This window comes from Astatotilapia calliptera, chromosome 20, assembly GCF_964374335.1.
Source record: "Astatotilapia calliptera chromosome 20, fAstCal68.1, whole genome shotgun sequence".
Classification (NCBI taxonomy): Eukaryota; Metazoa; Chordata; class Actinopteri; order Cichliformes; family Cichlidae; genus Astatotilapia; species Astatotilapia calliptera.
Genome location: NC_137441.1, coordinates 33,779,508 through 33,807,124, shown reverse-complemented (window position 1 = coordinate 33,807,124; position 27,617 = coordinate 33,779,508). Strand labels below are relative to the sequence as shown.

The 27,617-nt window shown below is 39.5% G+C and overlaps 1 protein-coding gene across 3 annotated transcripts; it reads left to right on the top strand.

Annotated features, from left to right (window-relative positions):
- Window positions 1-308: 308 nt before the first annotated feature.
- Window positions 309-27,392, top strand: slc16a4 (solute carrier family 16 member 4). 3 transcript variants are annotated; one of them, XM_026154254.2, is made up of 11 exons: window positions 309-597; window positions 959-1,036; window positions 5,534-5,671; window positions 13,920-14,052; window positions 14,189-14,321; window positions 14,505-14,648; window positions 14,815-14,976; window positions 15,075-15,725; window positions 22,376-22,587; window positions 25,049-25,142; window positions 26,654-27,392. In XM_026154254.2, the coding sequence occupies exons 4-11, from the start codon at window positions 13,936-13,938 to the stop codon at window positions 26,860-26,862; spliced, it is 1,722 nt and encodes a 573-aa protein (XP_026010039.1). In that variant the 5' UTR covers window positions 309-597; window positions 959-1,036; window positions 5,534-5,671; window positions 13,920-13,935; the 3' UTR covers window positions 26,863-27,392. The 3 variants fall into 3 exon arrangements, with proteins under 3 accessions (XP_026010039.1, XP_026010040.1, XP_026010043.1); XM_026154255.2 differs by lacking the exons at window positions 309-597; window positions 959-1,036 and adding an exon at window positions 5,140-5,266; XM_026154258.2 differs by lacking the exons at window positions 309-597; window positions 959-1,036; window positions 5,534-5,671 and adding an exon at window positions 11,652-11,791.
- The last annotated feature ends 225 nt before the right edge of the window (window positions 27,393-27,617 follow it).

Here is a 27,617-nt window from a genome sequence, read left to right as displayed (position 1 = left end):
AGCTGCTATAAAGCCCCAGTCGTTTTGAGAGTAGGTGCAGGTGGGAACAGGTATCATCTGGGTGCTCTCCTCTCTGTAAGAACTTGCACTGATTTTGTAATATTGCTTGCAGATGGCCTATTTTTAGATATAGTTCCCGCCTATCCTGCTTTCTATAGCACATGGTCTCCTATTCACATACTAGACCGTGTAATGTGAGTAAAGTCTGCCTCGCTCTAAGGTTCTGACCGCAGAGGGGATTTTTTTTTCCTTCCTAGTCTCCGAGCTTTCAGATTGGGGCTCATTGGTGCTACAGTCACGTGGTTCTCCTCCGCGAAGGCTTTGCCCTCTGCAGCTCCTCGGCACAGAGAGCGATGCTGAGGCTGAGATGTGAGATGCAACTTAGAGGGTCAGGGGCATAGAGGCAAAGTTATGGCACGATCATCCCCGGAGAAAAACGTCCCGCAGCAGTCTCTCTGTGCCGAGAAGTCCCTCAATGGTGACGCGCACGTCTTTCATGGGCGCAGAAGCTCTGAGCGAGAAAACCCCAAATTACGCGTCAAAACAAACTAGTTCAAAGCGGGACAGAAGCAAGTCGACGGCAGGGGGAAATCAAAGGTACGAGCAGCTTTTTCTTTAACTGCAAACACGTTTCAACTTACTTATTCCTCAGATGAGTAAACGAAATGTTCGGATTACATTTTAACCGGATTTTTCTTTTATTGGTAAAGATCTATGTTCTCCCACACACAAAGCTCAGACACGGACAGAAATATAACTGTCCAAAAACAGACCGGTATCCTCGTTGACCCATGAAAGTTATTTCGGGGTTAAGAGAGTTTCACCTAGATTGCGTCAGTCCAGGTTCGGGCCTCTTTTTTTGGTCTGGTGGATAAGAGATATAATCTCGTGTCAGTGCCATCCCATGTCTGCCTGAATTTTCACATCTGTTTGAGCGACCCTTCTCTTCACTTCGCAGCGGTGCTGAGTTGAAGTGAGCGGCGCAATGCAACCGGCCTGCGAAGTGAAGATAAGGACTGGCTTGCAGCTACACAAGGTAAGACCACCCTGTTTTTTCCTCACTATAATACGACTGCAAGTCAAAGGCTTGCTCCATAATCTCACTATTCCTGATGTAGAAGCAAGACTGCTGGATGATATGGGTTATTTTGATTGATGGGACCAAAAGTCATAAAGACAGTGTCACCAAGCAATAATAAACGAAGTATAATTAAATGAACTTTTTTGTGAGTTTTAGCAAAGTCGTAGTTTATGTAATCTCCTAGGAGATGTAAACTCCCATTTAATCTCCCAGGAGAAAAAAAAGTTCAGCTATCGATGCATAATCCACACAAAAGTATGTCACTGGCAGTGAACAGGCCTAATTACTAATACTTGTGCTTTGTTAACACTTTATGTTGACTGGAGTACTCCAAATAAAACATGTTATGATGAAGTGGTTGACTTGTTCCTCTGCTGATCACCTGGAGACTATGAATAGGACTTTGCATCTCCGGTCCAGGGGCGATTCCGGTGTGGTTCCAAAGCCCTGTGTGCATATGAAAAGTAGCACAGGTGACCACAACTATGTCCATCACTATTTTTTATTTTCACAGGTTTTGCATACAAGGGCATGCCTTTTACTTTTAAGTGGAATTATAAACAAGCAAGTCTCAGGTCCCAAGCTGCACACGAGGTGATAAATCTATAAGAAGAAACTTAATGCGAGATAATTAATAGGGAACAAGGTTAAAGGTTGATCTAGCACGTTTAAAGGTTTTAAATAATCTGAGTTGTCTTTCTCACTAATGCAGCTATAGAACACTTTTGGACCGGATGACTGTTTTTCACTAACCTATAGTACTTTTAGGTCTTCTATAACTAAATATTGTTATTTACTAAGTCTGCATTCACAGAACAGTGTTCTCTTAGTTACTGATGGTGACTGTAGCTAGGATCATTGGAGTGAAAGATCAGATGCCGAGGCTCACTAATCGCAGGTTTGACATTATGCTGTGCGCAAAGATCACTAATTTAATCATTCATTCATTTAATCTTGAGTCTATAACATCATTAATCTAGTAAATACCTCATCCATACCTGAAAAAAACTGAAATAATTCTTGACTTTTTATGTGACCTCCGCCTGGAAAATGCATCTTTTCCAGCCTGAGGAAACACAAATAATGAACAATCAAATCTATGCAGTGCGTGTTGGATAAGCCTGTTAATGACAGAAGGGAAACTGTGAAACTTAAAGTGCAGGACACAGAAAGTCAAATCAGGTATGTTACTTATCAACTAAAAGCAAAACGTCTGCTCTTGCCACACCTCTGTGTGCCACACCTCTGTGTGCCACACAGAATCTTGGTCGGATAGGACGCCCATCATAACAGACACATTCACAGGATGTTCTTACTGAGGTTAGCGCTGTGTTCTTGTTACCTATTTTCCATCAAATAGGTTGCAAGCGAAGAAGGCAAACATCTGTGTAAAAGCAATGTATTGATGAGTGCATCTTTCACATTGAATTGGTCAAATGCACTCTATCTTTGCTACAAACAGCATTTCCAGTGAGGGTGCAGTGGACTTTTGACTTTTGGCTTTACAGTGTTGGCCTGTAAAGCTAAAAAGTCCACTGCACCCCACTGCACAAAGCGTCCCTTTCCATTATGAAAATGCTTTCAATCCCCAACGAGAGCATGCTGTTCCCTGCCGAGTTAGAGGGACACGTCTTCCGTCAAATCGAACCCACCTATGCCCTATTCACTCCACCTCTAAAGAACTGCCCCAAAATTCATTGGGTTCTCATTTGCTCATGTCTCCTCTCCCCTTTATCCCCCCCCCTCCCCCCCCCCCCACCCCTCCAGTTTCATGAAATTGGATGCAGGGGTGGTTGCATAATGCTGCAAGCAAAGAAATGGCAGCCCAGCTTTTCTCATTGGCTGAAACAACTTTAAATTACCCATTTTTTTGTATGTATGGTTAGTCTACAATGTTACTAAAGCATGTAATGCTGTATTAGTGACACTACAAAGACTGTCATCTATTTTTCTATTGTTGTGATAGTGCAAACAGCCATGCTAGTCTGGATACTGTTTTAGTGACTTCACCTTAAACAAATATGGGTATGAACCTGCTGCAAGCCACTTGTGACTGCTTGGAATAGGTTGTGATTCTGCCATGGACATGCCAGTTTATAATTACTTTGATAACTGTGTTGTCTTACTGTGAGCATTTTACACTTATAGACCTGGTTTAAAGACTTAATGTATATAATTAGATGCGTTTTTCTTATTATGAACAGGCCCCGAATTAATGTAAGCTTAACGTTAGTCTGATGTATACAGTTATACAGTATCCAACCAGCTACATTTGTTGTGCCTGCCAGCAACTTATTCTTGTCCTGTTTTTTTCCCTTTTACATATAGCTTTTTGTGCATCATAATGAAGACTGTCCTACTTTTTTATATGGATTGGCTGCTGTCTAGAATCACTTAAAACGATACTACAAAGGAAAAGGAATGCGCGTGACTACTTGATGCCACCTAGTAAAATAGCTATTAAAGTTATACTGTATACATTATTGTATGGACCCTCAGTAGTTTTCCTACCTGTTGCTATAGAAGTTGAATAGCCCTGCTGTCAGTCAGCACTGATAACGGATATCTCGATTGTGCCCCTGTTTTCTGTAAACAGGTCCTTAGAGAACTGTACAACCGAAGGTTTGAACATACGTCATGCATACATAGGTTGCATCCTCATGAGTTTTGGGTAAACCTAATGGAAAAATAATGAAAAAAGATCAATTTCATTAGTCAATGCTAAAATAAATACAGGTTGACCTTTTTTGATCAAGTATCGCTTTTTATTAGGGGCCACAATTAATGGCATTTGGGCAAGGTAATTACCCAGCTAAGGGTGGAAGAAGGCAAAGTCACACAGGTAGGGGACGAGGAGTAGGTGTCAGGCAGGCACCCACTATAATGAGGGGCACAGAGATCACGTGGGCATTTCTTTGTGCACAGAGACACCTGACACAGCAGCTGAGGCCAGCCGTGGCTGGGAATTTGAATCGGTAGGCTCTCAATTTAAAATATTTTTAAAAGCATGGCATTAACATTGAAACTGTAGAACCATTCAATAATTATTTAAGCGCATAACTTTAAATGATAAAAGTGTTAAAAATGTGGTTAAAAAGTGTGTTTGGTGAAGGAACTTTAGAACCTTGGTCAAGAATGAAAAGTTTGGTTAAGTTTTTTGAGAAACAGGTTTTTAGTTTTTTGATGTATTATCAAAACAATTCCTCTCGTCTCTGACAGAAGAGAGGAAAGCGCTCCAGTTCAGCAAGTTTTAAATGAAGGCACTATTAAAGAAGCCAGCTGTTGTTTTTCCCACACTTGATGTGCCTTTAACTGATTAATAAATGGTAGTTTATGTGTAGTTATAAGTAACATACCTCCTCCTTTTAAGACATTTGCCCTTTTTAACATGAATTCTGCGCTAACCTGCTTTTCATTTATACTCCATCCCTCTTTCATTATGGCCTACATATGGAGCTCGGTGCTACCCAGTTCAATAGAAACATCCTTTGATTTTTTTTTTAATCAAAATCTTTATTTTTTTAGAGTACTTTTTGGATTCAGTTGATTTTGGATCTTGTGGTCAAATGAAACCCATTTTACAGGCTCTATCTGACAGTAGGAATGCAGCACAGGGAGATCATTTCACCAATTTCAAATCATGGTACTATAAATATTACAGTGATAGAGTATGTTCTCAAACTATCCTGTTTTTCAGACTCCTACCCAATCAAATGTTTTGCCATATGTGAGTAAAGTGTGTTACTATTTTGGAAGTGTGATCTTTGTTTGACCCACTTTTTGTACAATTGCTGCACCGTGAAGCTGATTTTCCTGTATTAGCCCTAAGGCTTTAGACACAGCCCACTTAAGTAAGAAACTTATTATTCGCTGTTTAGCCTGTAGCTATTCACCACAAACTACACATAGTTAACTCTAGTCTTACAGAGCTTTATATGTCTCTTTCAGTCATAGTTTTTGTCAAAATGCTGACATGCATGACTTTAAAAGGACCACGTAACCTCCGTTTCACAATTTTCTTAAAAACCTGTTAAACAAGATAGGCTACCTGTTTTTTGTTTTTTTTTAAGCACAAACTCCTCTGTAGGTGTTTACACTTCTCTCAAAGTCATAGTTTAGAATTCAACAGCACAGGAACACATGGATAACTTGATTTAGACTTTTTTGTAGCTCGGGATGAGAAAGGTAAGACACTTCTCTGGGTGAAATAGACACATTTATTTATTTATTTTACCTTGTTCTAGATCTATCACTACATCTTGATGGGTCTTCTTTACGACTGATGAACAATAATGCAACTAGTTTGCTTGTATTCTAATGTAATGGATTTCCCTACAGGCTCTGTGGTTTTATTTATCTTTCTTCTTTCTAAATGGTGCCTCATTGACAGGTGCTAAAACATATGCTTCAACACAATGATTTCTTCTGTTTTTATTTCACTTATATTTGTAGGTTATGAAGCTGATCTTGGTGCAGCTGTAGTTCCAAGTGCCCTTCAATCATTCTGAGGGTGGTACTCAGAAACTAGGACTTCTGAGATTTATCTTCACCTACAGTGCCTTCAGGGCTTCTACCTACAAAACATAACAGGTAAGCTCTACTAAAGGAAGATTTTCATCTGAATAAGAAATCGATTTAAACATCTTAAAATGTAATTCGAATTAAATAGTCATTCACAGCAGGTGAAAAGAGAACTGTTACTCTGCAGGATGGTGGAACAATAATGGAATAATAATTATATTCTGTCTCCATTTCAGTTATTATGCATATATAATTAGTGGAGCTTTGATTTTTTTTTCTTTTTTGTATAACGTTGATGCTTTTTGAATATTCTTTTTCTGCAACCTCTGAATATAAGACCTCACTGAAGAGATCTGATATCTGCAAAGGTTTCCTTGATCTCTTTAGTGCCATGTGTTTCTAGAACTAGTGTGTGTGAGTGTGTGTGTGTGTGTGTGGGGGGGGCAGTATTGGGGTCACAGAAAATGCTATTAAGAGGATACACAACTTTCTGTTAGAGTCTGACATAATTTCTAGAGACAGACAGTCTTTGAGTTTACTGTGCACAAGTCCAAAAGACAAGAACTTGTATGAGTTGGGAGTTTGAAAACCACAGTGCCTGGTTTTTTTTGGTGCCATCAGAACTTCAGCTCAAGCTGGAAGAAATTTATACTGTTATGCTATAGGAACCTCCTGATTCGAACCCTCCAGCTGCTAAAGTCTCATATTACTCTTAGCACGTGGTTCTAAAACCATGAGCCGGGCCCCATAAGTGGGGTGCAGAGCTACATCAATTGGGACACAAATAACCAGGTGAAAGATTTTGTGGGTGTTATTCTAATGATATTTTTAACACTAATAATTTTTTTTAAGTGTGTTAATGGAGCACTTTTTTTTTTGTTATTTTTTAAAATTTGACACAACATTTTTGGGAAACTCTACCTGAAGCAGAAAACTCAAGCCTCTGTGGGCAAGAAGTTCCAACCAGAGCAGAATAAACCTGCATGTATGATTCTAAAATAATGAAACATATCACATTTTAAGATGTGTACTTAATTAATCTGTTTCTCACCTCTCCTTCAAACTGTATTTGGCTTTCCTCGGGTTTGGATCCAGTAGCGGCCAAACCAGGCTGCTTTTATAATCAAGATCCCGAAGTAATGTGCCAACTGCAGTACAAAGGAGGGGCACATTTGGGAAAGTGTTGGGTGATGTGTTGATTTTAAACAGTCTGAGATTATGTTCATTAATATGCTTTTTGTTAAACACTGTTTACCTATTTACAGTTTTCTTTTGGATAACAGATGAAACACAGTTATGAAATATTTCCTGGAGTGAACTTGAGGATACATAGAGACGAGTTTAGCTTCTTGTAAGGGTCAGACAATGGTGTCAAACAGTGGCTGTACTTCAGGGGCCGCCCTGAAATGAAGTTGTTTTTGTCTTTTGTTATATTTAGTTGGCAATTTGTCATATTTAACTTCATAAGTTATTTTCTTTTTTCTCTAGTTTGGGTTGTTTTTCTTAGCCTGAGTTTATCTGCAGGTTTCGACAAACTGACCTGCAGGCTGCACTAGTCCACTTCTGTAAAGGAAAAGGAGAAATAAATAGAAACTTAGAATGCTGAAGAGTTAAAAGACCTTTTATTTTTGCCGTCATTTCTAAGCAAGGTATTAATAGAGAAAAAAATGTCAATACTCAAAATCAAGTGCTGTCTAGATTGCAAATTGGAAATGCAAACTCTTGAATGCGATTGCCTTTTTTGCATTTTCATCTCAAATAAGGTTAGTCCAGTCACCAGTGATTGCCATTGTCCTGTTCACAGTATAAAAAAATTTAGTCCAATTCATAAACCAGAAATATTATCCCACAGATCAGGTTGCCATAGATACTGCATAGTGGAGAAAAGAAACTGCTGAAATGAGTTAATTGAGCACAAAAGGGGGTTAAGTGTCTCCCCTGTACTCCAAAACATTTGTCTTTAGAATCAGGTGAATTAAAGTTGACACATTCTTCCATTAGATCCCTGAAGACCCCATACCTCTTCTCAGAAGTTCATCCTGGTAGTAAAGGAAATAAAGCACGTCATTTTATTTATTCAATTAGCTCTCCCTTCAGAATGAACAAAATGTGTCTCTAGTGAGCACTAAACTGGTCTAATAGGTGTACTGTCATGGTTGGATAATTTGCATAAAGGCCTTTGGATATTTTTAATATTCTATACTTCAGAGTTTGAATTATCTCACTGGTTTAGACCCCTGTTTAGGCTAATTGTAACCAGCTAAACTTAAAGCAGAGTGCTTGAGTGTGTTCAAGACACGGTGACTTAACATTAATGTTGGATCTTTGAATTTTGATTTTATAGCTCCAGTTTGCTCTCAGGTTAGAGAGAGGCTTGCATGCTGAGTTAGCATGAAAACTTTGTTATTGCCTCACAACAACAATAGCTGGCTGATAATAAGTGGGTTTATTTTGAATAGTACAAAGCCAGGCTAGGTGTGTCTGCCTGATTTGACCTTAAAAGGTGCTCTAGGACTCGACTCAGCTGTTACTCTGTGAAAGGTTTCACAAACAAGGTCATGTTATGCAATGTGGAGGTTACATGCAAATATTTATGGTGATTTGCCAGTCAGGAAGCGGGAGACTGTAATTCGGTATATATGAATGTGCTGAATTGTTAGATGGATGTCATAAATACTGGATTTGCCATACTTAAAAAATATAATTGCAATATAATTGCAAGTGTTTCATGGGAAAGTGCACAAGTTTGCTCAGTGTGGATGCCATGTAAAGTCTTGCACTCAGTGGGTGGAGCTGCAAAATATTTGTTCTCATTGTGTTTTGGTGGGCAGTAGTTTCATTGATAGCAGTATGAAGGAAATGTAGGTGCGGAACAGGTTTTGGAGAACATTACACACACAGTAACCTCAATGAAATGCAGTATTAGACCAGATGCACATATGAAGTCTTGCAAAGAGAAGGTTTGCATGAAAGATCTGCGGTAACACAGTGTGAACACCACACTACAAAGTGCTGGACTCCAGTCCCCTGTCGCTCAAACCCTGAAACTCGGCACATTCACAAACATGCGCTCAAGCACTCTCTAAGGACAACTTGTTAACCGCACATAGGGGGAAATACTTTTCTTGCACTACACTGGCCCAATTCATTCCCATTTAATCCGCTCTGTGTGCTCTCTCTCTCTAGTTTGGGCCTGGCTTTTTATACATTTCTAAGTCAGACTGAGTTAGCAATGCTGGCTACAAAAGACTTAGGGTAAACAGGTGGTTAGGACTGCTCTCTGACAGCAAACAGTTTCGAATAACTGCCTTTATGTCAGTAGTAACCGATAGTTATAGACTGCTGTTGTGCCATTTGTTTAAATGCAGCAAAGGTTTAAAGTTGTTGTGATGCTCATATGGTTCAGCTGGTTTTGGGTGGTCCTTTGAAGCTGTTGGTTTTTAGTAAACCAAGCGGGGAACAGCTGTGAACACCAAACACAGCTTCACCTACTGTTAACTTTAAAAAAAAAAAAAGTCAAACATGGATTTTGTTCATTAGTTGTTCATAACATTATTAATCTCATATGCTTCTTTACCATATAAACTTGTGTGCTCTGTAGGTTTTATCCAGCAATGCAGTGTTAAATGACAGGTTTACAGATGAGGTCAGACAGAAGTCTACATGGGCTAAGATGTTCAGACACAACATCGTGTTTTGTAGTGAGAGTAGGGAACAGGTGGAAGAGAGTGTTGAGAGGTGGAGGTATGCAATGGAGAGAAGAGGAATGAAGGTCAGTAGAAGCAAAACAGCTGTGTGTGACTGAGAGAGAAGGGTGTAACAGGAAAACTGCAAGGAGTGGGGGTAGTGAGGGTAGATACCTTTAAATACCTGGGTTCAACCATTCAAAACAATAGACAGTTCAGAAGGGAGCACAGGCAGGGTAGAGTGGCTGGAGACGAATATCAAGACTTTTTACAGAAGTGACTAGAATGGACAGGGTAAACATGAGTATGTCAGAGGGACAGCTCAGTTTGGAGACAAAGTTAGAGAAGCAAGGCTGAAATGGTTTGGACATGTGTCGAGCAGAGGTAGCGGATATATCAGTCACAGGATGCTGAAAATGGAGCCTGATTAAAGAAGAGGATCTCAAAGAAGATTGGTGGATACTTGACTCCCACAATAAAAAGTTTGGAAACTTGAAATACGAGTGTTAGGTCCCCTTTGACTCAGCTGCTACATCCATCCATCCGTTTTCTTAAGCCAGTGTAATTTAGGGTTACCCGCTACATGACAAAACTTGATGGAACATCTGTGTCAATACAATATAATTCATATTAGAATTCATCATATTGTAGTTATCATAGAAACATCAGTAACTTGGTTACTCACTAGCAAACGAATCATCTGAACAGCTTTAAAAAAAAAAGTAAGGTTATTGGAGAGTCAGCTGCATGTGCGGTGCCCTATCTGTCTGTAGTCACCACTCAACATCAGCTCTTTACTGCAGTGTGAGAAATGCTCATTAAGAATGTATGGGATGCATCAGGCAACAGTGGCAGTGTTGAGGAGCAATGACTTTGGCTTCTGTCCAGCCGGTGCAGCTGCCTTGTTAGCCTGAGCCAAAACCCATCTGTGGTCAGTATGGAATCACTTTAGCGTTGCATTGTTTAGACTTTAGGATAGCTCTGTTCAAATATTGTCTTTACATTGCACACTGGAATCCTGCTTTCACGTCCTCTTTTTCAGAGCTACGTGAAAGACAGTTCTGCCCTGTGTTAGACTGTCCGGTACCCCTGGCACAGGACAGGCAGTTACAGCTAATACTTTGGTAAACTTGGAGTTTGCCCCGTGGTTTTACAGCTTTGCTCGTTTCTTGAAGTACCGTCTTCTTATACACATATTATCTCTTTCTGCAGAACTTACGATTAATATTTAAAGTCACAATCCTTTATTCTGCAGATACAGCAGAACCGAATGGCTTACTTATTTATTAAACCTTCATCGACAGCGTATATATCTCTGGTCACAAATACGAGGCAATCTTATGTAACTGACTGTCAAACACTGAGCAGGGACGCGTTAGTATTTTATTGGGATAATTTACCATCATGTATTCTGCTGCAATCACAATGGACAGGGGGCTTTATAGTGTAAAACTTGCAACAGTTGCTGAGATATAATAACAGTTATGTTAACGAATGAATATTGATTTATTGTAACACACAGTTATTATAACTTTCTGAAGATAGCGCTTTTCAAGGCACCCAAAGCACTTTACAATGCCACTATTCATTCACTCTCACACACTGGTGAAGGCAGCTACAGTTGTAGCCCTGGGGCAGACTGACAGAAGTGAGGCTGCCATATTGCACCTACTGGCCAACACCAGTAGGCGGGAGGGTAAAGTGTCTTGCCCAAGAACACAACAACCAGGACAGAGAGCCCGGGGATCGAACTGGCGACCTTCCGGTTACAGATCCGCTTCCCAACCCCCTGAGCCACTGTCGCCCCAAGATGAGGTAAATTGTGATTTAACCCTTCAGTAAGATCCTAAATGTATGTCTTTGCCAACTTATGAGGTAGTTGTTTGGCACCTCGCTGCACATTTCCATTGGCTGTGATGATTCAAAGCTTTTAAAAATGAACACGCCATATGATACATTTGGTGAGGTCTAAAAGGTCTTCGTGTAAAGGATAGCTTTGCCGATTATGGTAAGGACTGCAAAAAATAAAGGAGCTTTTGAACAAACATGTAAAACTTTTCAAAAAATCCAATTTGCTTGAGAATCATGGATTGCTTTGAATCCAGGCTGATCCAAGAGATCACCGCAACTCTTGTTTGAAAATTGGGCATATCGTTCAGAAGTTAGGCGCAAATCCAACTTCAGCCCATTAGTGGTGCTAGAGTGCCCAAGGCCCAGACATGAAACTTTGTAAAAACAATCAAGGGACTGACCCCAGTCAGCTCCAGCTGCTGCCATATTCTTCCATGGCAGAAGAAAAACAGAAGAAACATTTTGGGGGTACCTAAGCGCTTTTATTGTTTGGTTGCTAAATAACATGTGTGGCTGTCAAAGCTATGGGTGGATCTATGGGTGGAGATGGCAACTGTAAAGATATGAAGTTTATCAGTCAAGGAGTGTCTAGAGCGCAGTTTGGAGAGGAAGCTATCACAGTTTCTCCACACCAGTAAAACAACAGTTACAGGTAAAAGACGATGTTAAGGATAAACCATCACTACGAAAGCTAAAATGCACATCCTTCTGTGTCTTGGATCTCAACACAGATGCTTAACTTTAAACGAGTTTCTAAACTTACAGCTGAGTTTGTTTACTGCTGTCTGCATTGTTGTTGAGATGCATTAATCTGTGCTGCTGTTTGCCCTTGTGTATTATCGCTGACCCTGGCACAGCCTGCATTCAGCTGCTGACTCAGTTTGTCATTATTCCTTATTGTGAGAAAGTTTTCATTTGGTTTATTTAAACTTAACTCTATCTAGCTGTTACCTTTTCACCTAAAATCACTTTTGCCTTTTTTTTGCCTCCATGGATGAATTTTTTTGTCTTGTATTTTCAAATAAGGGTGATTATATATATATATATGTTTGCTAATACAAGTCAGCGTATTTGAAAATATGTTCCAACAAGGGCCCGAAGTAATTCAAGGTCACATGTTGCCCGTTGGGAGTCAAACTGCAGTGAAGCTGGCTCACAAAAGAGCAAGTCATTTCTGAATCTGTTAACAACAGAGGCATGGGTTCATTTGAAATAAGCCAAAGTCTTACAGCTTAAGTCTTAACTTGTTTAGTTACACATAGACCACATAGACACACACACAATACGTGTGTGTGTCTATGTGTCTATTGTGCTACACGTATTGTGCTACGTGTAGCACAATACGTTAAAAATCATTTCATTATTAAACCACTCACTAATCCATTATTATCCTCTTTCACCTCTTCTGGTATCGGCCAGTGAGGACATCACTACTAGTATAAGTTCATTTTATTTTAATGCTGCATTTCTGTTTTACATTTCTACTTAATTACCAGGTTATCATGTGCATCCCTTTGAATTCAAACAGGGAAGAAAAGTCAGTTCTGTTTAAGCTACAAGCCAAAAACGATAGTTTGACAAATGTTTTTTTTAACAAATAACTCTCTCACTGAGCTAACGTAGCCAATCCCTCCACATGTTTGTACTCTCTGCTCATATTACCTTTATATTAAATCATTTTTTGCTTTTTAAAGAACTTATTTTAACAGTGCATGCAACAACAAACAAATCCTCCCCAACAAAAAAGCCAAATTGCATTATCTTTCTTCATGTCAATATACGGGCCGCAAGTAGGGGTGATGTGGTCCACAAGTGGCCCCCAGGCCAAGTTTGAGACCCCTGCTTTAGAATGTGTAGTTTAAAATTGTTGAAATGTTGCTTTGTAGCTGTAGGTTTACTTTGCTGCTGGTTTAAGACAACTACTTCTCTTTTAGCTGCCCAACCCAACGAACCATTTTTTATTACATAACAAAGACAAGAAATCATCTACCAGGTACACACAGGACACAGTGTTAGTTCTAACAGGGACTTAGAAGATGCTGCAGTCAATAATCAACACTTACACATTACACATTGGTAGAGACAATATCTCAGCAGTGTTAGCATTATATCCAGTCCAATAGCTGAATAGGGTGCAAAAGAGATGTTACCAGGTCTAGTAGTACTGAGGTCACCCCACTTCACAGCTCAATGAAATGAAAAAGTAATAGAGTATTACTCTTGAATATATCTGTCTGTGTGGGTTCTCTCTGTGTACTCCCGTTTCCTCCCACAGTCCAAAGACATGCAGTTAGTGGGGTTATGTTAAATGGTAATTCTAAATGTGAAATTGCCCATAAGTGTGAATGTGAGTGTGAATGGTTGTCTGTCTCTCTATGGTAGCCCTGTGACAGACTGGAGACCTGTCCTGGGTGTACCACGCCTCTCGCCCTATGGTACCTGGGATGGGCTCCATCCCTCCCATGATGCTGAATTGGATAAGCAGAAGGAAATGGATGGATGTTTTATGTCAGTATCATATATAATATCAGACTTTACTTTTATTGATTCGAAATGATTTAACGTTTTGGCTTGTGGGTTTCTGTAAAGTTAAATCAAAAAGCAGAAAGTCACAGTTTTATTTCGAACATTGTTGTTCTATTGTTTTATTTTTTCATGTCTGTTTGTCTTTACTTGAAAAAACTCTGAAAGGCTTCTTGGTCTTATGCTGAATATAACTTCTGATATGATATCCTTTTTCTGCAGCTTTGAGGTGATTGATTTTATCTTTCTTCTCCAAGTGAAACCAGGGCCATAATGAACCTGTTCAGGAAGGATGCCATGACCTCGAAGAAGGACAAAGAGAAAGAGATCCAGTATGAGGACCCTCCAGATGGGGGCTGGGGCTGGATGGTCGTGCTACATTGCTTCCTGGTATGCGTACCTCTGTTCTCTATAATCTCCTTTTTTTCCCCACTGAACCATTTATTTATATATAATTAACTGGAAAGTTTCTCTCAGAGAAAATATATCTGTCATTATCTGTATATTCTCATTCGTGTCTGTGCAGGTAAATGTCCTCGTTATGGGCACCCTAAAGAGCTTTGGGATCTTCTTTGTGGCGTTCCAAGATGAGTTTGGTGGCTCAGCAGAAAGTATCAGCTGGATCGGTTCCATCATGTCAAGTCTGCGTCTGTCTGGAGGTTCAAACTAAAAAAAAAATCTTTTCCTTCTATTGCATCACATCTTTATCGTCATTTTCCACAGTTTTATTTTCTTGTGACTTACTGTCTCTCCTTCACAAAATGTATTTAATAGCCTTTTGTGGTCTGTATGTCTGCATTTAGCTTTTTGTCGTTGTGTTTCGTCTCCTCTCACTTCTGTAGCGCCCCTCGCCTCTGTGGCATGTGCCAAGGTGGGAGCCAGAGTGACCTCGATCACCGGTGCAGTGCTGGTTAGCGGAGGCTTCCTGTTGAGTATATTCGCCAACAGCGTGGTATTCCTCTACATCAGCATGGGCGTGATAGTTGGTGAGTTTAACTAATTGCTAAACAGTAAAGTACCTTAATGTTGCTGTTTCCACACGAACTCTAGTAACAAGACGACTTCTGTGTCGTGTTATTAATTCGTAAAACCAACCTGTGTGTCCCCGTGACTGACGCAATGTCAGATAATAACATTGTTTGCTCCTCTCAGGAATGGGGTTTGCACTACTGTATCAGGCCTTCTCAGTGGTCACAGCACTGTACTTCAGAAAAAGGTTAGCAACAGCATATGCTATTGGACGCTCTGGTATGGGTTTGACCTTTGCTCTCGCTCCCTTCACTCAGCTGCTTTTGGACCGGTATGCTTGGCAAGGTAAGAAGGAGAAATTTTGTGCCTAAGTGTAGAAATACAGGCCATGGAGTGATCTAAAAGTGATGTTTTAGATCCTAAACTCTCACTGTCATGTTTAGGAGCCATGTTGATTCTCAGTGGTCTCATGCTGAATCTGGTGGCCTCTGGCATGCTGCTGCGACCCATCAATGTAAAGCCACCTGTTTCAAACCCTACCTCCTCTGCCATCCAAAAGAGTCCTGCTGTTTCTCTCAAGAGCTCCTCAGAGAAGGAGTACTCCAAGAACTGTTTGAATGGGTCCACTCACGTTTCCAATGGCGTCTCCAAATCAGACTGTCTTCAATCCCCTCCTCCCTCTCATAGGGACACCGTGAACGTGGGGGGGCAATGTACTCAGGGACTCCAGGACCAGTCAGTGAACCCTGAACTGACCAGACTGGTCCTGAATGGAGTAAATGGCCATGAGCCCCATCATGACCTGGGTCAGTGTAAACCCACAACTCCAGATTGCTCAGCGGAGCTCAATGGCAGTATGAATGGGTCCACGATTGTTGGATTTTCCTCACATGCAAGCTCGCCAAGTGAGGTGACTGTCACAAAAGCCAAAGTACTGGATTTCTCTTTGCTGAAGGACCCTTTCTTTTGCATATACACTTGGTCTTTGGTCTTCAGTCAGCTTGCCTACTTTATTCCCTATTTCCACCTGTCTGCCCGAGCCAGAACCCTGGACATTGATGCCATGGATGCTTCCTTTATCATCTCTGTCGCAGGTAAGGTTTATGTTGGCTAATAGATTCTCTGTGTTACTGCAATCAGCGTTTAATGAGTAGTGTGATATTTTGGAAAATAGAACTCTCTTGTTTTTTTTTTTTCGTCTGTGCTGTAAATAATTAGCTAGAGCAATACAGCTTATGGCCTGCATGTGGTCTGCAGTCATGGTGAGAAGTTTGGGCAGTGGGACAAATTTTGTTTTTATACACTTTTCTGCTTCCTTTGTTTTTGCTTCCTTACATGTTTCTGTGATGTAGTGAAGAACAATTACAAAGATTTGATAAGTTTCAAAAACATTTATTTGAAAATACATTTTTAAAAATATTTTAGCAATAGTATATAATATAAAATTAATATAAAATTAAATTATTATGAAAACACAATTTAAATAAATACAAGCCATCTAAAGTCATCTATAAAGTTTATCAAAAGCTACAAATATTATAGGGTTTCTGGGGTCCAAGCCTTTTTAACATCACTGTTGAATTAAAGATATAAAAGCAGACAGTCACTTGCAGATTACAAGATCACATCTGTAATCTACAGCCAGTGGCCCCCTTTTTAAAGAAGAGTCATCAATATCAAGCTTGTTTCCAACTTAATGAGAAATATTTATGTGTAACTTTTTACCAAAAATGACTGTTTCTAATCCACTTAACTCTTGTACCAATGAGAGAAACATTTGCAAGCGTCAGTTAATTTGCAACACTGTTGCACTGTTGCATGACTTCTAACTCGTTTAAGCTGGATCAATGTGGAATCTTATTGTCTGGTTGTCTTCTGGAAACAACTGGCAGTATTTCAGGGCGTTCCAGAGTGTAGTTACAATATCTAAGCTACGCTGGCCATGTTTCAAAAGCATTTAAAACAAAACAAATAAAATTGCTGATAGTTTTGAGGTGGCTTTTCGGGAAAGGTTTCCCTTCTGTTGTTATCCACATGGATTTTAACGTACATGTGACCAGTGCCAGCTCAGCTGCTCTGTAGTACTCTGACTACAAAAAGAACTAAGAAAGCTTTGGTTTCCAAAAATGTTGCTATTTGCTTACAGGTTGTGCATGTTCATATGCAGAATCTCTGTATGTAGATTAAAGTAGAAGTGAATTTTTGGCTTGATTCTGCAGCACTAGAGTGCTCAGACATCCTTAAGTTTATGACAGTAAGAGTTGAAGTAGTTTCACAGATGTGACAAATTTAGAATTAAACAGCTATGTCTTATAAAAAATAACCTTTAGTAGTGACCTTGAAGTATAAAGATGAAGTTCCAGTTTAGTTTAGTTTTTTCAGACTGAGTCTGAGGAGGGATGCAAAAAAGTGTTCAGTCAACCTCTAGCCATTAATTATTTGTGAGCTGCTCAGACTCTGCAGTCTTATGTAATGGATGTTCTTACATAAAAGCTGAACTTTGGTCTACTGGCCAGGGTGGGTGGGTTCAGCAGTGTGCCACTGATGAGGCCACTCCATATGAACAGAGAACAGCATTAACATTATGCACACCATGCATGTAATTCTGTAGATTTATGAATAACTGAAAAGCTCCATGTGTGGTTGTTTTTAACCACTTTGTTTTATAATCTGTCCACTGATAATCAATAACTGTTAACCGATAGAGACTGTATTAATATTAATGAAAGGCATACTTTAGCTATAAATAATGACACATAGGTACATCTATTATTGATTGGTGTAGTAGTGATAAGGGGTTTGAGAGGAAAAGGGGGTATCAATAAATCAAACTTCTATTATATCACAGCTCTTATGTGATAGCACAACAAAAGTGCATTTGTTTGTTTGAATTAAAGCAAAACTTTTTGTGTACAATTTTTTTATTAGTGTCAAAATCATGCATTTTGTGCGTTCAGAAAAAAAGCCCATCTTTTTGGTTTTAAAATTGCCTGTAGCCAATCTGTGTCAGCATTAGTGGGTGGGAGAAAGGATCTCAGAATTAAATCACAGGACATCTAGAAAATGTGATGCTTGCAGCTTGCAGGCAATCACATTAAATGTAAATTTTCCATCCTTAATCAGTGAGCTGCTGTCACTGATAACCTAATTCGAAGTGTGACTATACTATAACAATAATGCAACAGCAGCATGTAGCCCAATAACAGTCACTCAGCTTTAATGAAATATCAGTGTTGTGTTTTTCCTGGATATTTTAAGTAAAAGTATAAATAATAATTGCTGAGCACATAGTTTAACAATAACTAAAGTGATGTAGCTTTGTGACTCATAAGGAGCTGCATAATATTATCACAGAACATTTTCTATCTAAAAGTTTTTTATCTTGGCTCAAACTTTTTCACCATCTGCTTAAAGCCCTGCTCTTCCACCAGGTAACCACATCTGTAATTTCCATCTACTGTTTTCTCTTCGTGTCATATGGAGTGCAGCTAGCAAGTGGTCCAGTGACACTCACTAGTGCTGAGTGATACTGCAAATTTTGGTATTGATCCAGTATCAAGTAAATACAGGGTCAGTATTGCCAATATCGACACCGATTCTGATACTTTTAACCTATAAAGGCAGCTTATGTATGGGCTAGCAGTTCATAACTTCCCTTCAACTCAGTCATGTCACCTAAAAGTTAAACCTGTTTCTCCATCACCTGTTCAGCTCTGATGATTCAGTAAGGACATCTCCTGGTTTCATCTTCATGTTTCCCTCTCCCCAGATAACCAAACTGACATCATGACCAGCAGCTTTTACAGCTGTGGCTCCAGCAAACATCAGCTGATACTAGAAATTAATATTAAATAAATTCTAACAACAGCTGATCAAGCTTAAACGTGCTGCTGTTGTTTAGCTCAACATCCGCTGGTTTCCTCTTTCTGGCCCAAAGTGGGCGATAAACAAACACGAGAGAAAAGCCAATCAGCTGATCATTGATCAGTTTCACGATTGAATGAGAGAAGAAGAGGCAGTTGCAGCGTAAAGACAGAGAAAAACTCCAGCTTTGTGTCTTTTTCCATCCTAGCTGAAGTCCGGGACAAACTGTGTTCCTTTTCACCTCAATACGAAACGTGTAATATTTTCTCTGAATGCGGGACAATTCAGTTTTTTAGGGGACGGTTGGCAACTCTACTAACTAACCTTGTGAATAAAATAAAGTTCACTATCAGTAACATCATAGCACCCACCCAGCTGTAGAAACTCCGTCATGCTAGCTAGTACACAGTACAAGTTATTGTAACTGACGGTAAAAATTCAGCACAACAAAAATAAACTCCACCTAAACTTGGTTTATATCTGACCCAGATAGACTGCAGGTCATAACTTCTTACCTGAAGTTCAGTTCACCTGACACTCGGACCAGCGGCCGCTTCGGATCTCTGCTCCTCCTGCCTCCCCTCTCCCTCATCCACCTGGCCTCTTGTGGCAGCTCCGCCATAGCCACCACCAAACAACTGAGTTATTTTTACACATCTGCCAGCTTCTGGCCAATCCATCACCTTTCATTGTTTATACTGTTATAAAAAAAAAAAAGTCATCGGCCCATAAAAACGAAAAATCACCATCAGCCCACTGGACAAATGCCCGGTATGCCCGATGGCCAGTTACTATAGTAACGTGGCATTACTATAGTATTGTTCTCCTCATATAACTTTTAAGTCTTGTCGCAATTTATATGGCGATCATTGTGGACGATATGATGTGGCACAGACCGAGGCAGTATTTGTATGGAACAGCAGCATTTGAACTGGAGTCAGACTCATGCAATTACAGAATATATGAAGATTAACTGTCTGTTGTTTCTTAAAGCTGTAAAGCCAGAGTATAATAGTCTGTGGGTTTACTCAGAAGAGCTTCCAGAAAGCAGCAAGACAGGTTCTTTTTTGTCAGCCACGTTTTTTCTGTCACTTTCTCTGCTCATGTGCTGTAATGGTGGAGAAAGCGAGACAAAGTTAAAGAGATGGGGTGCTGCTCACACCACAAAGCCACCATCCCAATGTCCCGCTGTCCCTCTTTCTCTGACCCAGTGCTTGTCATTGAGGCCCATTAACTTGGCTCGGTTAGAGAGGCCACTATCGTCCGGGTCAGTCTTTTCGTCAACCCTCAGTCACCAGCACTGGAACAAACCGGAGTCGCTAAGCAACAGCTAATGGAGTAAAGTTGTTGGCGTGTTGACAAGTGGGGCTCCCAGTTTTTTGTTGTTGTTGTTGTTGTTGTTTTGTTTGTTTGTTTTTTAATTTTGGAGCCCAGTCCTGAAGTAGCTGATACTTTGCAGAGGAGCTCTGAGGCAGAAGTGTGTGCAGAAGAAGAGACGAGACGAGAAGGAAGCAGTTTCATAGAAACTGGGAAAACCAACATGCCCCTCCCCCCCTCATGATCTGTTAATTCTCAGAGGCATTCACAAATGTCTGTACCTGGTAGTACTACTAACAGAACTGGTCAAAACCAGTGTACCACATGAACTTGGCATAAGGTGCTACTTGGTGAAGCCTAATTTAAATAGCAATGTGCTGAGTTTGAACAAGGACAGCTGCAAAGCTGAATCGACCTGCTGAGGCTAAAACACACAAACAAACTCACAACTTGTCAGTATGCAAGCAGGAGACACTGCAGGATATGTCTTGGATCACAAGAGGAGGACACATAAACAGTGAACAGCTGCCTCATGTCAATTTTCTAACCTCCATGGAGAATGCTGTCATATAAAGAAAGCACAGATGTTCGATGATGAAGCATTTTATAGTCTATTCTTTTACTAATTTACTGTTGTTACTTGACATCTGCATGTTAATGTAGATTAATGTAAGATTTATTCAAATTTGCTATGAAGAGCGACACTGTAAAACATAAAGTGGGAATTTAGACTACGTAAGCTCATATTCAGCAGGATTTTTATATCATGCATTGAAGTTGAGAGTTGCCTACAGCCTGCGGAGTTGTGCTGCAGAGGCTGTGCAAAGGATGGATAATTCTGAATCCGTACCGCACCAGTTTGTTTCATTGATTAATTGCTCAGCACTGCCTGCTTGTAGCTATTCCTGCGACGCTCAATACACCACTGCAGTTTCCACATCACCTATCGCATTCCAGTTGACCTCAGCAGAGCGCAGTCCATATCTGCCCAGTCATCATACCCAAGTAGAGCAAACAATCAGTCAGATGAGAAGAAATGCTTAATAGGTAGTTTGCTTATTGTTGCTGGTGTAATGCAGATGTTAACAGGTCGGTGTGTTGCCACCCACTGTGCCGGTTACACAGTATTCTTGTGTCAAGAGAACAGGAGCAACAGGGAAGTTAGGTTGGATAATAGTGACCTATTTTATTTAGTTCAGTTTCCTTCTCCTCACAGGCTTTCTTTACCCTTTCCTTACACATCATTTATCTGCACAGACAACCTTCACATTGAGAAATGTACTCACAGTTCCTCCTGGCGTTGTTTTCGTTAAGCACATAATAACTGCATCAACCTGTAATCCTAATTCTCAACACCAGAGTTAGCCTCGAACCAAGTTCTAAAGTAGTAGTTGATGGATTTAAATTTGAAATGTGAGATCTCAATTTCATGTTAATCCATCTAGTTGTTGTCAAGGTATTTTACTAAAAACACAACAACCTTATTGTGGGAATAGAAGAAAGATCAGGAGATACAGGGCTGTTCAAAACGTCATTTATTTATCTGAAAAAGTGTTGATAATGACCGATCATTAAATGGCTCAAAGTGTCAGTGTAACAGACTCGAGGATCATCTAGTTCTGCCTGGGCCCCTTCCTTTAGAAAGCTGAGCTTGTAGATGATTTAACACTAAAATGTTTCATAGATGTCGAAACAAACACACTTGAGGAATGCAGTCCAACCTGAAGCTGCTTCTTATAGCGTTAATACTGAAATTGCAATGAAATGTTGCATCATTTTTATGCAGCTGTTATGCATGTAAGTAACAGCTAGTGGAATATTTTTCATGTCTTTGTGCACTAGCCTGTATATAAAACTGGTGATCATTTGGTTTGTGGACTGTTACAATCCTGGTTTTTGGTCATGATCTTTTTGGTTTTTTTGTGGGATTTTTTGGCATCTTTGTTTTAAACTGAACATAATCATTTTAGAGAAGAATGTAGAGCTAGGAAGTTCCATCAGCTCACAGTCCTGCAAAACTAGCTAGATTAGTGCTTCACCTTGATATAAAATGAATTGAAAGCTTATTTAGTTAGCAAGACAGGAAGTAATGCACTTACAAAAAAACCTTAAAGGTTTTATTAGAACATTGGAAAAAAAAACATTAGTTACCTGAGAAGTGGCCACACCCGTATGTATGCAAGATTTGCATACTAGTTAAATGTGTAAATTGGCTGGAATTTTAATAAGGGTGCCTTGAGACTGAGTTGCTTTTAAAACTATCTTCAGCTGGATCTTTGTGAACCAGAGAAACTTCAATTCAATTCAATTTTATTTATATAGCGCCAAATCACAACAACAGTCGCCTCAAGGCGCGGTGAACTTCTGTGTTACCTTTATTTTACAACCACAACATTCTAAAATGTGAATCGTTTTATTCATCGTAACACTCTCTGCTGTAATGAATTCATCAGTATAAATGCACAGATCAAAAATGGCCCTACACACATTTATATCAAAATTTAAAGTCATATAAATATATATCTTTCTCATCCAGTTGTCTGTCCACCTTTGCCTGTTACAGGTATCACAGAGACCATCGCCCAGTTGGCCTCGGGCTGGGTGACAGACAGGAATCTTTTCCACAAGTACCATTTCCACAAAGCCTACCTGATCCTGTGTGGCTTGGTCAACCTGCTTTCCCCACTGGCAACTTCTTACATGCTGCTGATGGTCTACGCAGTCTTTTTCGCCATCTTCTGTGGTGGCTACATGGCTCTGCTGCTGCCTGTTTTGGTAAGTGGGATGCATGCATCTCTTTGGAAACAAACAACCTCAATTATCTGTTCCCCATGGTTTCAACACTTTATAAGTTTTTTTTGTAAATATATACAGTGTATATAATAAAATGAAATATATAAATACATAATTCAAAATACCATCCCTGGAATAGACGTGTCATTTAATATATGTTTAAGATGAAAAGGTTCAGTTGGTGCATGTGCAAATAATCAATTCTAGTGTCCTTTAGTCAGTGAACAACAGGTCAGTCTGCAAGGCTGTGCAGGTATACCATTTAAACACTAATGTCAGCATGCTGATATGACCACGGTGATAACAGCAATGCTAACAAGTGTATGTTTTTAAGTCTTGAGTATGAACAGAGCAAAATTGTCCAAAATACTCCAAAAACACTTGGAAATGACAGAACCAGAAAACTAAAATGTTAGTCAACCTCGATGAACAAGTCACGAGGTTTAGACAATGTTTCATCCATGCAATAGGATTAAAATTGTTGCTTTGTTACACCATGCAGGAAAAGATTTCTCAGTGTTTTTCTTTTTAAAAGAAAATGCATGAAAACTATTAATGGTGGTTAAATGCTACATATTCAGTGGTATCTTTGGAATGAAACGCAGGGTGCTCTCTTAGTGTTGTTTGACTTTTTACCAAACCTGCCGCTATCACCCTCACTATACTGTTAGTCTGTAGTTCATTCACCTTGCAAAGTCAGCAATATCAGATTTGTCTGGCAGTTTAAGGGCCATGTAAAGGTGAACTGGCTTAGTAATTAGATTATATCCCACATGGAAAGAAAAACTTTGAAGCAGGTGGTATGAGATGTTTCCTAACTGCTGTTATGGGTGGATCAACACATTAAGTCAGTGGGTATCCAGTGTCTTGTAGATATATCACCCCTCAAAACAAAAGCATGAGGACACACGTTTGACCTCACTTGCCAATGGTATGGTCTCAAAGGTCAGGATATATCTATGGGCTGAAGGGATGACGTCCGATTCGTCTTTTTTTTTAGAAAATCTGACTGGAAGAACCAACAGACAGTGACAAACAGATAAAACCAGCCTGCTGATGGAAATTACTTATTTTCCAGGCAAAGGTTTTCTAAGAAGGGAAGATCATAGCAGTAATCTGTAATTTATTGATTTATGAACTAAGAGTCTCTCCAACATAAAGTGCTTATGTGAAGAATGCTGTCACTATTAAACTGAGTGGTTTATCAGCGCAGCGGCGGGGACTATACAACAACTAAATGCAGCTAAAGCTTTTTTTTTTTTTAAGATCAATAATGTTTGAGGAGCAGAATCATGCTGGGTTATTACAGATATAAAGGCACAATGCGGGTTTATCTTTATACATCTACAGTAGAGTGCAAAAGTCTTCAAACAGCATTTATTTCTGTCTTGAGCAAGTTTTCCATTCTTTCTGAAGGTCTTTCAAAGTTTTTCGTGGACATTGGCTGTTTTTAACTAATTTTCAGTCCATTTTGATCTTTTTTTTATTTCTTTTAGTAACAAAAAAGAAAACAAAATTATCTACAGCAGATAAACAGTAACTGATAGTCATGTCCTTAAGAAATAAGAAAGAAAAACGGGAAAGACCTGACACACAGCCAGAGAGATGCATCTAGCTCTTCTGTTCACTGAGGCCTCATCAGGAATGATCTCTATGGCATGGTGCCTATCAAGAAGCCATTCTTAAGGAAGTGAAAGAGGGAGGAAAGGCTGAAATATGACTAAATACGCAAGAACTGTACTGAAAATCAATGTCATGAGGTCTTATAGAGTGATCAATCCAAATTTGAAATTTCTGGTGCAGAACATCACCAGTTTGAGGTCAGGAGAGAGGTACAACAGTGAAACATGGTGGAGGCTCTGTCAGCAAAACTTTATCTTGATAGAAAACGATAAAGTCAGAGTTTGGACTCCCAGATGTCAACATTATTAAAGTAGTGTGGGATCATCTTGTCAAATAACAGAACCAAAGGCATCCAAAATCCAAAGAGGAGCTTTGAATATCCTTTAGGAAGCCTGGAGAACTATTCCTGAAGAATACTAAAGAAATTACAAGAAAGCTTATGCAAGCGTATACATAACCTTATGTACTGTATTTGCATTTATGTTTTATGTTTTTTCATATAAAGAAAAGATGGGGGCTCAAGACTTTTGCACAACACTGAAGGTCATGTTTGCTGTACATGGAAATTAGGGACTGCAGAAATAAAAGTGAAGCATTTTTTAAACACATTTAACACATATTCCATTATTTTGAACTGGCTTTTCTATCGTTATCGGGCTAAATTTTTCCAGTTTCTCGCTTTATTTAAAAGTGTTGTGCTCTCAAATGTTTGTTGGAAAACCTGTAGTAATGTTCATGGTTTGTAGTGCTGCAGAATGGGCTGTTTAAAATGCAAATAGATGGCAGTGACAAGTGCTTGGTATGTTGTTTTGCCCCGCAGGTAGATCTCGTGGGGTCGGAGAAGCTCAATAACTCCATGGGCTTCTCAATGTTCTTTGTCGGCCTGGGCTGCCTCACAGGGCCTCCTTTGGCAGGTGAGTGATTCACATCTTGGAAAACATTCAAGCATGTGCTGTCTCACTTTTCCAAAGGTACATAATGAGAAACCCTTACTGTAACACATAACCATATGTACTACATCTGTATGTGATGTGATGATAGCAAAGATGTTACTTTTGTGTGTGTCTGTGTGCTATTTCTGACATGGAGTGAGTGAATGTGTACATATATATATATATATATATATATATATATATATATATATATATATATATATATATATATATATATATATATGTATATGTGTATATATGTATATGTGTATATATATATATATATATATATATATATATATATGTATATGTGTATATATATATATATATATATATATATATGTATATGTATATGTGTATATATATATATATATATATATATATATATATATATATATGTGTATATATATATATATATATATATATATATATATATATATATATATATATATATATATATATATATATATATATATATATATATATATATATGTATATGTGTGTGTGTACATATTTTCCTGGTGCCCTGAATTCCTTGTGGTGCTTCCCAAATGTGTGTCAGCCTGTCTGGGTGTATGCAGTCACTGTGGAGTGTGAAAACTGAAACACAGGAGAAAAACAACCTACAGTCAGAGCTCGCCTGGAGACATCGAGACTAACTGGAATTTCAGTTTAAGGAAATGTATACAAAGGTTACAGGGTCAGATTGCATTCTTCATGTCAAACCCTTAGAATAACAGCGATGTATCCATGGTAGGTTTGAGAGAGCTGCTTTGTAAACGGTATTATTGTTACACTGATTTTGCAGCGTAAGATTGTTGCAGAAGTAACATCTGCCTGTGTGCTCAACTGGCAGGCTGTCTCCTTAAATATACAAAATGCTGAATCATAATACAGATATAGTGCCCTAGATTTTTTTCGTCTTCATATGTGTGAGCTACTTCTAGGAAAAATAAATGTATCTGGTAACATTTGGCCCACATTAAAGTGAGAGGCTTTGAACCCACTCACACTGTGTTGAGCAATCCCCACAGAGGAGCTTATGGATTTCGGGAGTTTTAAACGTGAGTAATGGCCCCCTTTATGGCCGTATGGAAATAACGTGTGGCTCTGTTTACTATCCCTTCTGTTTAAACGTTTGGCAAGCCATGGCCCCTGCCTCGGGCTGTAGGGCATTAAAAAAATGTTTTCAAATATTACAGTCAGGATAAACGCTCAAACTTCAGATGGCTGTGTAATGTGTTTACACCTGCCTTTCTGCTCCGTCTCATCTGCATTCGCATGCTTGTATCAACACGGCTTGTGTAAAGGAAATAAATAGAAATACAGGAATGAAGAAAGTAACAGTTGAGTTGCTTTGTAGTTTATCGTGAAGTCATGACCCTGTTTTTAAAAAGGGAGTGGGGGTGGCCAGAAGAAGAAAACATAATAACTGTATTCACAGATGAACACACAGGCTCTTAACGCATCCTTGTGATCTTTGTGCTTTCTAGGGTTCTTATATGATTACACTCAGACCTACGACTGTTCCTTCTACCTGGCGGGGCTCTGCTATCTACTCTCCTCCCTCTCTCTGTTTATGGAGCCGCTGGCTCAGCGCTGGAAGGCCAAGAGGAAACTGTCCCAGGCCAAAAGAGCAGAAAGCAGCTGTAAGACCAATGGCTGTTTCACCCCTGAGCGCCTGCAGAACGGCGCTGTGTAGGAATTAACTCCAGGGTTCAATCTGGAACCAACGCGCTCACGATGACAGACCTGCCCACTGTTCACCTTGGACTCCAGCTTGAAGTCGGGACCTTGTCCGTTCATTTCAGCGGGAGCATAACGCGGGCTGCACAGCAACACGATGTTTAAGAACTTACAGTAGTCGGGATGTCGATGAGGAAAAAAAATGACTTTTCTGAACCTTCAAAGCCAAAATGTTAGTGCTCTTCAAAATACTTTATCCCCCGGTGTTCTGATGAGAGGCACACCGATTCAAAACTGGAGAAAATCCTTGCGTACAACACCTGCCACAATTTATTATACGCACATATGCAAGCATAACTTATTGGGAGAGAAACATAAAACTGCACTGACTGTGCAGAAATGTTTTGTTGCTTATTACACTGCTCGGAAAGAAGCTCTGCAGTTGAACTCGAAATCCTGTCTTCTGTTGAGTTTCCTTTCTTTTCTTTTTTTTTTTTGTTATGATCCATGGAAGCACGCATCCATGATAAAGTACTTTTCACCTGATGTCTTTGGGAAGCTTTTACCTGTATCTGGTAAACATTACTCACTGATATGCACTTTGGGCCAGCTTGTGATTATGCTGCATGACATTCTCTCAAGATAGCCGAGATACCGAGCTGCCGTATTATTTCAGCCTGCGCCTGTGAAACAATACATAATCTGTAATACGAAGCCAAAAAGCCTGCATTGCTTCTGCAGTTTAACCGAGAAAATGTATCTCTTTGCTAA

Coding starts and splice junctions, on each gene's coding strand:
- slc16a4 (XM_026154254.2), top strand. CDS start 13,936: ATGAACCTGTTCAGGAAGGATGCCATGACCTCGAAGAAGGACAAAGAG. Junction 14,649..14,814: donor CAGCATGGGCGTGATAGTTG/GTGAGTTTAACT, acceptor TGCTCCTCTCAG/GAATGGGGTTTGCACTACTG. Junction 15,726..22,375: donor CTTTATCATCTCTGTCGCAG/GTAAGGTTTATG, acceptor TGCCTGTTACAG/GTATCACAGAGACCATCGCC.